General features: G+C 39.2%; 1 protein-coding gene across 2 annotated transcripts in view; it reads left to right on the top strand.

Moving 5' to 3' along the window:
- Positions 1–15,153, top strand: part of SCML4 (Scm polycomb group protein like 4) — a 152,917-nt gene that overhangs the window by 107,220 nt on the left and 30,544 nt on the right. Inside the window, exons 5-6 of one of the 2 annotated variants that reach the window (XM_060258587.1) lie at positions 1,512–1,703; positions 11,007–11,270. In XM_060258587.1, coding sequence (XP_060114570.1) covers positions 1,512–1,703; positions 11,007–11,270 — 456 coding nt within the window. The remainder of the gene's footprint in view (positions 1–1,511; positions 1,704–11,006; positions 11,271–15,153) is intronic. The other variant, XM_060258595.1, reaches the window with a different exon arrangement.

The following is a 15,153-nucleotide window of genomic DNA, read 5'->3' as shown; positions in this document are numbered from 1 at the left end:
GCAAAGATACAAGATTGATTGAATCTTTAAAACTTTGTGCCTTAGATCCCTTTCTATCTACAGACCCAGAGACTGTATAATTATATAATACTGACATTCTGCCTCCCCTTCCCCATTTCCTAAAGTGCTTTAAGACACCTATAGATTTATGGATCTTATAAAGCCATGGTTAATATTTTCCAAAGTTGCTTGTGAACAAAGTTTATGTTTGGGGTAGGAATACCATGTGCCCACTATTGGTGAACAAACCTTTGCAGGACAAATGACTGTCTTCAACCAGTGCTCACTGGAGTGGTGTTGGGATGAGTGGGGAATTGGTGCCACTCAACATGTAGTGGTCTATATGCAGACGTAATATCAACATGACAAGTGATGCTCTAGGAGTGTCTATGGTCTTCACAATAGAACTGTGGTCTTCACTGAAGAACTGCAGCATCATGTGACTCAGAAGTTATGTTGTAATATCAAGTAATGCCAATTTTGTCAGCATCTGTCCCCCCAGCCTTCCACTGATTGCCAGCAAAGGGCATGCAATCCTATTTGCTAAGAAAAAAGTGAAGTATAAATATAAAAGGTGAGGTGAAAGGCTTCTTAATTTGGATCAAGGTAAATTAACATGATGGAAATGTACAACAGCAAATAACATAGGCCACATCTACAATGGAGAAAAAGTAGAGGTTAGTTCCCATTCAGAGCTGGGTTCAACTTATGTGATGTGTATTATAGATCAATTCACACAGTCATTTTAGAGGCCTTTTTCTAATCTGTCATAACTTTTTTTTTTGTTCCTTCAGGCAGATTTTAGTGGTGGTGAATTTGTTGTTCAGTTTCAGGTCTAATTTAGTGTCCTACATTTAGCACATGCTATTTGGTTACTCTGAATAATGATAAAAAGATCACCATCCATAAAGAAAAAAGCTCCCAAGGCTCCAAGTTTTGTGCTCCAAAACTGACAAATCAGAGATCAGTTTTCATTGGACAATGTTTCATTGGATTGGATTGAGTTAGCTCAATACAGACAGATAAACCAGTTTTTATATGAATCCAGGAGTTGAGACTCTATAGCTCTGGAAGAGAAATTCAGACTCACTTCTAGCTGAGAAATATTTAGAGCAGTAAAAATCAATGTCTCTCTATACCATTTTCATCCCAATCTCTTATTTTGGTGAATGGCCAAGAGTCTTGTCATTTGCTCAAATATTCTTTTCTTCTTCTTCGTCTTCTTCTTTCACTCTGTCTGAGCTCGCACTGGGTTCTGGGCAATGTACAACATACATTAAAACAATATATAAATTAAAAACAACACAACAGATTAATTAAAATTATAAAATCTCAGATGAGCCCTATAAATTTTTCTGCATTCTGGGCTGCCAGAGTGTCATGTTGGATTTTGTGACTAAAGTAAAGCCAGCAAAGGGACAAAGGTCTGTGAAAAGTTGTCATACTCCATTTTACACATGGCATTTTTTTGCTTATATTGAATGACTAGTTCTTTTCAATTTCTCCCTCAGTTTCTGCTTCATTTGAAGGGAAACAACACCTCCTGAGCCTGCCAGTAGTGAACAGCATTGGCTATGTTTTGCGGTTCCTCAAAAAGCTTTGCCGTAGCTTATTGTGTGACAATCTTTTCAGCAATCAGCCCTTTCCACAATACAACACTTCAGAAAACCCAGAAGAATATGAAAATGGACAAATGGAGTCAGGTAGGTTTCCAGTAAATATGAATATGAAGAAATCTCTAAAAAATTAACCTCCCTTTCATATGAAAATCCATTATATGAAATGCAGCTATGTATAATTGCATCTAATGAAGTGAGTTTACAAAAGCTGATGCTAGAATAAAATATATTAATTTTGAAGCTGCCACTGTATTCTTGTTTTATTATGTATAAAGTAGTGAGGATTTTATAGCAGAAAATACATAAAGGATCAGCCCTCGGAAAGTGCCTGCCTGAAGAAAACGATGTGGTTAAGATGCTAAGAAGCAGTGTTGTGTACTAGGTAGAGTGCCAGCCTAGGATCTGAGACACCCAGGTTCAAATCCCTTCTTACCATGAAAGTTCCTTGGGTGATTTTGGGCTAGAAATACATTCTTAGCCTAACATGTTTCAAAGGTTTGTTGGGAGGATAAAATAGAGAAAGGGGAGAATGATGATTTAAGGTGCTTTCAGTCCCTGTTGGGAGGGAAAAAATGGGTATAAATATCCAAATAAATATGCTGCCATAATATTAGTCTTCCATCATAAAATGAATAGTGAAACCCAGAGCTTTTTTTTTAAAAAGCAGGAACGCACAGGAACTCAGTTCAGGCTGGCTTGGTGTCAGAGGATATGGCCTAATATGCAAATGAGTCCCTGCTGGTTTTTCCTACAAAAAGGCCTGCGTGAAACAGCAATGATATCAAGGGGTGTGGCCTAATATGCAAATGAGTTCCTGCTGGGATTTTTCTACAAGAAGCCCTGCGTGAAACAACAGTGATATCAGGGTGTGCGGCCTAATATGCAAATGAGTTCCTGCTGGGATTTTTCTATCCAAAAAGCCCTGGTGAAACCCAAATAGCTTGCTGACTTTCAACAGGTCTGGGGGTGCAAGTATTGCATTGATTCAACTTCATGGGGACTCACTGTAATTTTGGTCCTAAACCCAGTTTCTGAATAATTCATTCTGATTTCTGAATAATTCATATCACAAACCAATGTGCTACATACAGGCCACTTAGTGTATAACAATTTCTCAGTAACAAAAAATGCTGCCATGTCAGCATCCATATGCTCCTCATTAGTGGAATCCTTTTCAACTACTTCTTCAGTTCCAGAATGACCTAAGAGTCATGGTGCTTAGTGTCATGCAGGGCTTTTTTTGAGCCCTGCATGACACTAACACAGAAACACAGTTCCAGCTGGCTTGGCATCAGGGTGTGTGGCCTAATATGCAAATGAATTCTTGTTAGGCCTTTTCTACAAAAAAGCCCTGGGTGAAACAATGGTAATATCAGGGGTGTGGCCTAATAAAAAAGGCCTGGTGTCATGAATGTTTTCCTCAGGATTTTTTTTTTTACATCAAAGCCACAGGTAGCAGCAATTCTATTTATTTACTTATTATTTATTTGTGGGCAGAATTTTGTGTGGGGTTTCTATACATGACATTTTCCCCCCTCTTCAAAACCGCTCCCTCCAAGTTGGTCATAATTTCTGCTTTTTAGATTTTCCAAAGATTTAGACTTCCTACCAGGGTAGGCTTCCCAATCCCCAGGTCCCAGAGGGGGATCCCCCGGTTTTACAGGCTTCCCCCCTCCCCCAGCCAGCTGGCCAGCGGGGGAAGCCCCGCCCCCAGAGCCATCATGCACCTCCATGAACGATTCCCATAGGGAATGATTGGGAATTGATCCACGGGTATCGGGGGCTCTGGGGGGGCTGTTTCTTGAGATAGAGGCACCAAATTTTCAGTATAGCATCTAGTGCCTTTCCCCAAAATACCCCCCAAGTTTCAAAAAGATTGGACCAGGGGGTCCAATCCTATGAGCCCCAAAAGAAGGTGCCCCTATCCTTCATTATTTCCTATGGAAGGAAGGCATTTAAAAAGATGTGCAGTCCCTTTAAATGTGATGGCCAGAACTCCCTTGAAGTTCAATTATGCTTGTCACACCCTTGCTCTTGGCTCTGCCCCCAAAGTCTCCTGGCTCCACCCGCAAAGTCCCCAGATATTTCTTGAATTGGACTTGGCAACCCTATACCAGGGTTAGCTGTGAAAAGGAAGTCTCCCTGCCCCCCTCTTTAGGGCAAACAGTTAATAAGACACTGTGCTTTGCTTGCTCTTCACTCATTCTTTATTTATTTGAAAATACCTAAACTGCTCTTTCTCTTAAAATCAGTGCAAATAACTGATTCTAATAACAAAAATAACATATGGTTATTTGTGCATACTGATACATGTTCTTGCACCTGTGGGGGAGTCAGAGGAAGAAACGGAGTGCTTAAAATGAGAGATATGTATACAGTGAGTCCTATACCTTATGTTAATATCCAGAGCAGATTTTGGGAATAGCTGCTGGCAGAACAACTGTTATACCACCAAATATGAATGCCCATAAATGGAAGAAAGATGGCATGTACATTTAAAAAATGTCATAGGTCAATACATATTTCCCAAATATTTGTCTGCTGGTTAGCAACAATGCAGGCATTTGTAGGAAAGAACTGATGATTGGGATAATTTTTCCAACAACTATCAATTCTCATCTATTATATATTACATTTTTATGCCACCCTTCACCTGTTTTATCTTCTTCACAACTCTGTGAGGAAAGTTGGACAGTTGCTGGAAGTTAGGGACTGGTTCAAGGTCATCCAGAGAGCATCATAGCAGAGTAGGAACTTGATCTTGGGTCTCCTCAGTCCTAGCCTGACACTAACCAGTATACTAACTCTCCATGGGCATGCCTTCTCCACAAAGCTTTTAAGCACATTTTTATCTTTTCCCCAACCATTCTGGAGCTTGATAAGGGTGGAAACAGTTGAAAAATCAGGGTATGTGTGTGCAGACTAGAATCAATGGACATGAGAAAAATTATTTCATCTCGCTTGCCAAATCTCCCCTACAAATCCTCCTTTGTGAAACCATTTCCACATGCCCTGGATTCGATGCTGTGGGGAAGCTCCCCCACCCCCAGTTCCCCATAGCATCATAGTACATTTCTGTACCTTATGGGAATTCTCCAGCATTTCTTTGACCTTTGCTTTGTTGCAAAGTTTTTGGGAAAGAGCAGAGTAAAGCCTGGATGGCTGCCATTTGGGCAGTATATATTGGATTTTCCATCCACATAGTAGCCTTTTCCCCCCTGATCCGGTCCCCACATTGGCTATTTCCCCCCACAGCTACTAGGGCCTTTCTGTTTTTGTTTTATTTAGCTATTAAATATTGTTATGTGTGTGTGGTGGAAACCACCTTTGTATTTTCTTCATCCATACATCTAATTCTCAACATGACTTCATCTGTAGATATTTAAATCCATCAACTGGAGCCATAAATAGACAAGAGACATATTTGCAGAAAAACATCCTCTGATTAATAGATGCTTCTGTTTTGTTCCTTTGAGAAACGAATGCCCTCTGAGATCTTAGTGGCCATTGTTGGGGTTGCTAAGCAACCACAATGATTTTTAGTCTTTATAATGTTTGTTTCTGTTACCAAAAGGTGGTTGGAGGTGGGGTTCAAGGTCATTTTTGCCTTCCAGTCCACCCTCTGATTCCTGGAAAGTAGTATAGGGGGAAATGAAATAACCCCGGCTAGTCCTTGCAGGTTTCCTCCTTGCAGCCTCTTGTTTTTATGGGATCTTAGGTAAGCTTGCTTCTTTCTAATTTACTAGCAATAGAAATGCATTCCAGGTTTCATTCAGCAGCCTAATTCTGAAATATTTTGTACATTTTATACTTTCATGCAACTTTGCCTGTGTCTCGGAGCAGTGAAGTTTCAACCCATCAAGGATTTTATCATACATCCCTGTAGAACAGCTGGACAAAATAGTCATGCATGTCTGTACTTCAGTTTCAAGTGATATTCTGAAGGGAGAAAAACTAAACAGGTTCAATCACTCAAATGTAATAAACTTCCCGTGTTCTATTTTCTTTCTTATTTAGTCCCATGGCAGGCTTGCTCTTGTCTTCTCTCATAAAAGAAGAGCAGTACATGGCTTTGGAGTATAGTCAAAATAAATGGCTTTTATGGTTATCTGTAGTCTCAGCTTTGGTTCAGCATTTAATTACCTGCACAAGCCATTTATTGCCTCATATATTCCTCTCCCATGAACATTATCCCTTAAACAATAAATAAAATATTAAGGTCAGATTTAAAAGGGGAATGGGAGATCCGTGCAATCCACTCAACCGCAACAAAATTTAATAGAGAACTATTTGCCTGATCTAAAAAGGTTTGTGGGGAAGGGATCATTATGTTGTCTACAGCGTTTGAAATGAGATGGAATACAATGATTGTATACATGGGTTTTTCATTCTTTTTCACAGCTAAGCTATAGTCAGAAGTGGGGTTACGGCACTGCCACCCATACACGCCCATGCAGACACTTGCTGACAGTGATTCTGGGAAGGGGACATTCTATTAGCATAATATGCTATTTGTAAACATCTCCTTTGCACAAAGCAGAAACTGACAGTTATTTACTGTACTGCTTTTCATTCATGACAGCTGTCTAGTGCTGCTGTGAAGGAGCTATACTAGGATATTGCTTAATGGGTTTTTAATTGGACTGGCATTTTGGTTAACACCTGGTCATGTTTGAGTCGAATGGCACCTTTAAGACCAACAGAGTTTTATTCAAGGTACAGCCTTCCATGTGCATGCATGCTTCTTCAGATGCCTGGTCATATGTTGGTTTGTTTTCTGGCTCTGAGTGTTTCCACATGAAATATATGCGGTTATGCAGAATATTCAGTTCAGACACATTGCGGGCTGTTGCCTATCATCCGATGTCTGTCCAAGTTGCAGATTTCTGGGCCTGCATACAGGACTGACCCTCTGACCTCAACAGAACAAGCGACTCTCTATGATGGCATAGTTAAAAGGACAATTCACTTCTTTACATGAATGGATGTGAACATATGAAGATAATGCACCATAATAGTTGCATGCAACCCTTTAATGAGATGTGTTGTCATTGTCAACATGTAGCATATGTAGTCAAGCATTATGCAGTGGTTAGAGAGTGTTGGATTAGGATCTTGGAGATCCAGGTTTAAATTCTCACTCTTCTGTAATGCTAACTGGGTAATCTTGGGCTATTCACTCCACTAGTCTAATCAGCCTCACAAGGTTCTTGTGAGTATTAAATGAAAAAAGTGGAGAATGTTATGCACTGCTTTGGGTCCCCAGTGGGAGGAGAATCAGGTATAAATATATAAATAAATCATGTAGTCTATCTTAGTTGCCAAGGTCAGCTGATCTCGATGGCAGTGGGCGTGGTGTGGGAACAATATGAAGGTGACAGCAATCACACAGAAAAATGGATAAACAGGGAAATGTATAAACAGTGTTTGCAACCCAGAGATCCCACATCCTGCACACTGGGATACCTTTCTTGCATACTTTTAACATACATGTGAAAAGAAATTATATCAGTCCATTGACTGAAGTGGTTTCTCCTTACACAAGTTACTGGGGTGGTATTGAAATTGGCCACTCAGAAACAGCTCACATGCCACAATATTAATGTATGAGTTGTGTGCCAAAATTTGTCCAGAAAAGCAATTTGTGTGATATATTGTGCAGCTCAGATAAAACTGAAAGGAGCCTGACGTATTACAATATAAGACAGAAGCCACACAGAGATCTTCATGCTATTTGAACTACTATGAACTTCATGCTATTTGAACAGATATTTGAACTACTATGGAATTCAGATAAGAGCAGCATTTTGTTTGTTAGAAACATAAAATTAAATAACAATAGAAACCTTACTCTTGGGCCTTTTTGCATTTTCCATATGATTTTTTTTTAATTTTGTAACACTAACATATAAAATATCAGAATGATACTAAAGGTCTATCTGAGAGTTCACATGCTAGCAAAATCCAACTACGCTTGACTGAATCATTTGAGTTCCTTGCCTGTCTTCCTTGTGGAGGGAATGCTCTCCATTTTATAAAACCTAGAAGTTGTGTGCAGGGAGGTAAAATAATGGCTTCCTCTCTTGATGCTGCTGTGGAAAAGTGCAAAAAGGCTCAGGATAACTATGGCCAGCCATTTCATCCCCAGCAAATGGGTTCTGGGGCAAAGGAAATGGCTTCCAGGAAAGCAACTGAAGAATCCTTTATTTTTTAAAGTGCCTGTCCTGTTAACAGCAATGATGAGTTGTAATTGAAGTCTGCTGGTGTGGATGACTGGTGAGGTCACCTCTTTCAAAAAGTTGTTTGGCCCTAGTCATCTTCCGATAAGAATTCTGATTAGATCAGATGTGACAAACATTAAATTAGTCCCAGAATTACATATAAAATTTAAAAAGACATTATTTAGGTAGTCTTTAGAATAAGGCTTTAAGATTGGTTGGATCCTATCATCAGTATCTCAGAAACAGGACAGACAATTAGTGAACCATAACATAGATAAAACAGAGGACAAGATGGGTGAGACATGAGATCATGGTGCTGAAAATAGGTCACTAGTGGTCATCCCATTATAAGGAAAAATATTACAGCACTTAATAAGGTACAAGGATAGGGTCATGAGGTGATTTCAGAATCAAATAATTTGAGCAGTGGGAAAAGGAGAGAGGGAGGGAGGAATCTAGATTGATACAGAAAGAATTAATGAGGTATTTAATTCGTGAAATATTGCATATAGTGAAGATTAAGAGGAACAGAAACACAAGATGTGGACTGTTTTCCTACATAGGTGGTAGAAAATTCCTAAGAATTATATATTCAGTTTGAGTAGACACAGTTTTATAGCTACACAGCCCTGTGCATATGTTGGATAAAAATTGGGGTGGAGATTGGAATCAAGCCAGTCTGCCCTGTTCCTTTCACCCCTCTAACGTCCATGCTCTGGAGGACACATTTCCTCAGCCCAGCAGAGTCTATGTGCTGTTAAATTAATATACATATATTTCCCAATTCTCAAATTCAAAAGCCATCACTGTTGTTATAATAAAATTCCAGCTAAGAATCTAGTGAAAGCATAAAAATATGAAGGCATTGCATGACGTTTAGTGAGGTGGGGGGCAGGAGAAGTCTAGGAGCAAAAGAAGATAGGGAGAGGGTGTAGGATGCAAGCAGAAGGGGCAGAGTCACTTGAGCAGAGGCTAGTAAGAAGCATTTTTTATCTGTAGGTTCAATACTGTAACACCCTATGCATTAAATGCTTGTATGGATTTGAGTTCCTTTTTATGAACAATGTATGTAATGAAGAAGAAGAAGACTACAGATTTATACCCCGCTCTTCTCCCGGAGTCAGAGACTTAGAGCGGCTTACAATCTCCTATATCTTCTCCCCCCACAACAGACACCCTATGAGGTGGGTGGGTCTAAGAAGGCTCTCACAGCAGCTGCCCTTTCAAGGACAACTCCTGCGAGAGCCATGGCTAACCCAAGGCCATTCCAGCAGCTGCAAGTGGAGGAGTGGGGAATCAAACCCGGTTCTCCCAGATAAGAGTCCGCACACTTAACACTACACCAAACTGGCTCTGTGATATAATTGTGAAATAATGATGTTCCTATACCTAATGGAATACTGTAACAGTTTATTGACTGATTAGTATTGACTGATTACATAGAACGGATGATTCCTTGAGTGTAATATGATTCCTTACACATGAAAAAAATGATTTGGCGCATTGATTTGCTTGGAGAGACTTGAATTTTTTGGTGTTCACACCCTTGTATCTGAAATGGACTTTGAAAGCTTGAAGAATCAATTGTGAAACAAGGCATTAGTGCATCCTTGTTGCAATGATTGGAATGCTGGCTGCCTTATGAATCAAAATTTGGATTAACGTTGACCGAGGGGTGACATAATAGAAGTCTACAAGATTATTAATGGGATAGAGAAGGTAGAGAAAGAAGTACTTTTCTCCCTTTCTCATTATACAAGAACTCATGGGCACTAAATGAAATTGCTGAGCAGTCGGGTTAGAATGGATAAAAGGAAGTATTTCTTCACCCAAAGGGTGATTAACACATGGAATTCACTCCCACAGGAGGTGGCAGTGGCTATAAGTATAGCCAGCTTCAAGAGGGGATTGGATAAACATAGGAACAGAGGTCCATCAGTGGCTATTAGCCACAGCATATTGTTGGAACTCTCTGTCTGGGGCAAGTGATGCTCTGTATTCTTAATGCTTGGGAGGGAAAACAGGGTGAGGGCTTCTGGTGTCTTGGCCCCACTGATGGACCTCCTGGTGGCACCTGGTTTTTTTGGTCACTGTGTGACACAGATTGTTGGACTGCATGGGCCATTGGCCTGATCCAACATGGCTTCTCTTATGTTCTTATGTTCTCTTATGTTCTTAACTCAATCATCAGCATCATTAGATTTGAGATGCAGTATCATCGTTGTGGTATATGAATCTTTGGTTCATGTACACTGGAGAATTTTCAAAAAGTCCAATATACTAAATGAGCATATCAGATCTGTGAAAACCATATGGTATTTGTGTACTCATTCTGCCCTAAACACCACACTCATTAGCAGACTGAGTATACTGAAGATTGTACAAGGATGGCACATTTCACATGCAGAAATGAATGCACTGGTGTGATAAACTCAGCATTTTGATATGTCTTTTTTAGGTAGTGTAAGGATAGACACACCTTCCAAATGATTCCATAACACCTTCTGTCTTTTATGGTAGTTAAACATCATTTGTTTTGCAAACCATTTGTTAGATTTTCTCCTGAGGAATATGATAAATTATGCAAGTCAAGAGCCTTTTGTATGTTTGTCTTTTAGCTACAGTCAAAACTTGTTTTAATTTATTACAGTTCTTCATTGACTGGCACATTAAGTTGCACATTATTTTATTCCCATTCTCCTTCATGTTGCTAGTACAAGCAAATAAAGGTACTGATGGCCATGTAATACCAGCTACTGTGTAATTCATGTTATGCTATTAGGCAAATGAGACCTGTGCTTCAGCCCACCAGGAACTTTCTCAGCCTACAAAATTCATTGAAGTCTAACCATACACTTTCTCAGATTATGTAGAAATCTTTCTAAAGCAAACTAAGCCTGCAGTTACAGTCAAGTAAATTCTCAAGTTAGGTTGACTTACATGTATTACTAATTAATTTTATGTGCAGAGAGATACTGTTCTAGAAATTAAATGCGGTCTTTTCTCATTATTCATCCTAACTATTAAATTAAAACTTACAGTTAATTTTTGTTAATATTATATATTAATGATTTGTTGTCTTATATTGAAGACTACTGAAAACTGCAAGAAATTTTTAAAGCCAATTCTGTACTTGTTTTGATCCTGATTATCTTATTTTGAGCAGAAACAGTCATACCTGAAGATTACCTGGTTGATCCAGTGACTACAAAGCACTACAGTGTAGATCCTACTGATTCTGCTTTCAATTGTATGGGCTCCATGTACTCCATGAGACAGAACCCTGATGGACGTCACGGAGGAGGTTCCTCTTCATCTTGTAGTCATCGTTCTGGTCAGATGCCTTCTGGAGGACCATCAGCTACTGGTTTAAGGCATCAGACATCAAGCCCAACCCGAAATGGAACCTACCTGGAAGGAAACAGAAGTGGTAACATAATATATTCAATTTCATCTTAATAATGCTAATGTTGTGCTGATCCATATCCATCTACCAACACAGCCTCATATTTTTTATGTAGTAAAAGTTTAATGAGGTTTTAGAACTACTTTTCTACTTTTTGTGTATGTGTGATGCTTCAGTAGAGTTTCTATTGGACTGAATCCAGTGCTTTCCTTCTGTTAAGTGGGAAATCTTCCTCTTCTAAAAACAAAAAAAAATCTTCCTCTTCTAGAGTAAGGGTTCTTCCACCAGAACAAGGCTCTTCACTTAGTGGAAGGGAGTCACTGACTCTCACCCAATTTAATATAGTTGGTGTTGGTTAGTCTCGGGGGTGTCAAAATAATTTGTTATGAGGGCCAGATCTGTCACAAATGAGACCTTATCAGGCCAGTTCATGTGTGTCATAAAATGTAATGCCAGGTAGTGGTGATATAAACTTTATAAAGGATGCAAACAAACATAATTAAAGATTTTTTCAATGCTTAAAATAAAAGATTCTTAAAAGATTAGCACTCTTGCAATATTTTGTTTATTTATCAGTCTCTGATAACTGACACTTCTTGCTCTGAATTATTGCATGAAAATCTGGAGACAATGTCTGTGATATAACAATCCTGAGTATGCTGTTCAAGTGTTGTTCAGGTATGTATCTGTAAGCTGTAAACCTACTTTTGATTTATTGACATTCATTACAGAAATCTCATGTTCAATGCTTTGAGTTGAAGTTCCAGGGAAAAACATGAAATGGCTGGACATTGTGACCTTTTGTACATAAACTGCTTCATGTGTTACTCAAGAACATATGAAGGCACTGTGGCACAGACTGAGGGCTATGTGTTTGTCTACAAAACTATAGACTTCCCCAGAGAAATCACTACAACTCCTATGAGGCAGTTAAATAATAGAGAGACAGCCATGGATAGTGGTCAGTAGTCTACAATCTGGGAAGTCTAAGTTCAAAACCCCCAGCTTGCAAAGGAAATGTGCTGAGTGACCTTGGTCTGGCGCACAATCTCAGCCTAATCCATCTCACTGGCTTGTTGTTATTCCTTATTGAAATAGTTCACATTACTTTCCTACTGAGAAAGACTAGATCATGAAGGCAAACCCAGTTGCACTGAGGAGAGCTCTGGCATAATGAGCCAATAACTAACTAACTAACTAACTCTCTCTCTTTCTCCCTCCCTCTGTGTGTGTAGCAAGGCAAAAGGCTCATACCTTGAATAAAACTTTGTTGACCTTAAAAGTGCTTTGTATATCTCTCTGAGATTGAGGGAACTGTGCAAAGGAAGTTCTCCCTCTTTCCCTCCATCCCTAGGAGATGAGGAAGGAGAGGAGTCTCAGTCAATAGAAGGAAGAGAGGCTTGGCTCAGTAGCACTGCTGTGCAAATGAGAGAACCTGGCAAAGTAAGCTGTCCCTCCCCCCTTCCTCCCTAAGGGAGGAACCACAGCCAATGGAGAAAATTGAGGGTTTGCTCTGTAGTGATTGAGCAAACCTGGCAAAGCAAGCTGCGAGGCAGAAGAAAGCCAGAGAGAGGGAGAAGGAAGCAGATCACAGAGAATTGCTCATGGGCCTGATAGTGGTAGGAGCCCTGTAGGGGCCGGATATGGCCCACAGGCTGAATGTTTGACAATCCTGGTTTATATATTTGTTCATCCTTAAAAATTTGCTTTTGCCATCATGATGTTATATAACCCAGGCCCAAATCAGCCATGTATGGCCAACCTAAGATGGAAAAACAGAAGAACAGTCAGCATATTTTGGATTGTTGTCCATGGTTGATGGACTGTACATTAGGTTTAGCTGGTCACAAGTTGCATAGGCTTGGCATAAATGTTGAAGGTTTGATTTGAAACTCATTTCTTATCCCTCAGGAAGCAAGGAAAATGTGCAATATGAGCTCTAAAAACACAAGCATTTGTAGGCAAATAGAAACCATATTAATTATCCATTTTTAAACTAATGCTCTGAAAGACTTTTTTTTCTTTGCAAAGGGAGTGAAAGAAGCAGAATTTTATTTAATACTTTATTGCTACAACCCTGTTGAAATCTAAGATGCTTGCATTATTCCCACTATGACTAATTTTTGAGAGATTGAGAGCACCTGGCAAAGGGAGGAACCTCAGCCAATGGAGAAAATTGAGGATTTGCTCTGTAGCTCCCGTGCGATTGAGCAAAAGAATTTATCAAAAAATTCCAAGATGGGTGTCTCCAGTAGAAGCATTCACACCCCCAAACCTTATAAAACCAAATCAGAGCTATAGATATGAAGAATTGTTGAAAAAAGGCAACCGACTGAAAACCAAGTAAGAACTAGAAGATATGGATATTAAAATGAGTTGGTGGTTGAGAACACGAGTAGAATCCAGATATGCCAAAAATAAGACAATAGACTTTAATATGGAACAATGCCCATTTGAAAAAATTTTCTTGGGTCCTCAAGAAAAACTAATTTCTAAACTATACTCACATTTACTACAGATGAAGATGCAAGATGAGATTGTAAAAGATTGAATGGTCCAATGGGCTAAAAATGTGGGTCATAACATCATGTTAGAAGAATGGGAGATGTTATGGAAACTTAATATTAAACTAAGTCAGTAGCCTTTAAGGAAAATCTGTACGATGTTTTATAGACGGTATGTAACTCCACAAAAACTTTCCAAAATGTATTCTAATATGTCTAATAAGTGTTGGAAATGTACTAAACGTGTTGGGTCGTTTTACCATATGTGGTAGACCTGTGAAGCGGTGAAAGACTATTGGAAGACGGTGCATGAACTATTACAGAAAATTTTGAAGACACAGATTCAATTTAAACCAGAACTATTTTTATTGAATATACATCCCAGCGATTATACAAAAGAGATGAGATGTTTATTAGCTCATATTAATACAGCACCTAGAATTCTTCTGGCACAGAAATGGAAACTTCAAGAAATCCCCACGAGATTGGACTTGATGGGGAAAATACTGGAAATGGCTGAGATGGACTACTTATCCCAGTTACTTGCTGGGAAATCTAAGGAAGAAGCAAGAAAATAATGGGTGAAGTTATATGTGTGGTTAGATACTTAAGATCTCTTGGTGTGAACTTTTATCTCTATCTCCTGTGATCAGGGGCAGATTAACTATTAAGCAGACTAAACACGTGCTTAAGGCACCAGGGCCAAAGGGGGCACCACAAAGTTGGGAAAAGGGTGAAAAGAAAAAAATGAATGAAGATTTGTAAAAACAAAAAAATTGATAAAACTAGTGCAAATTGATTATGGTGCACCCTAGGGTTATCTTCTATTTTTTGTTGGCGAGGTGCAATGTCATAGGCTATGTTTAAAAGTAAAATGCATGTGTTTAAAAGTAAAATGATGGAGTCAAATTCAGTTGTCATGACAGTCATTTCAATGACCCTCTCTGCCCCTTTTTAATTTCAGCCCCATATAAATGTAAAAAATGAAGCGTGTTCAGTTGAGTGGTGCGCAAAAGAGAAAACATGCAAAAGAGAATGAGCAAAAGAATCTGTCGTAACCAAGACAGGAAAGCTGTCTATCAGACTTAACCACTCCAAGTCATCGCAGGGCATTTATGTTGGCTAGACTAAATGCGTTTCCCTCCAAAGTTTTACAAGGGAGATATCAGCGAGTCCCTTTAGCCGACAGACTTTGCTCCTGTGGAGCGAATACTCCTGACTCAATCCAGCATATATTGCTTGATTGTTCTTTTTACCGTAACCTCCGCAAAGATTTATTTGGCAAGCTTTCTTTTCCCCCAGATTTGTCTATTCTACCACCCTGTTATTATTTATTGAGTGATGCTGAGGGGGTGGTTAGTGAGGCTGTGGCAAAATTTCTGGCTGACATCCTTAAATTTAAT

This window comes from Heteronotia binoei, chromosome 1 (genome assembly GCF_032191835.1).
Source record: "Heteronotia binoei isolate CCM8104 ecotype False Entrance Well chromosome 1, APGP_CSIRO_Hbin_v1, whole genome shotgun sequence".
NCBI lineage: Eukaryota > Metazoa > Chordata > Lepidosauria > Squamata > Gekkonidae > Heteronotia > Heteronotia binoei.
This window is presented reverse-complemented; position numbering and strand designations above follow the sequence as displayed.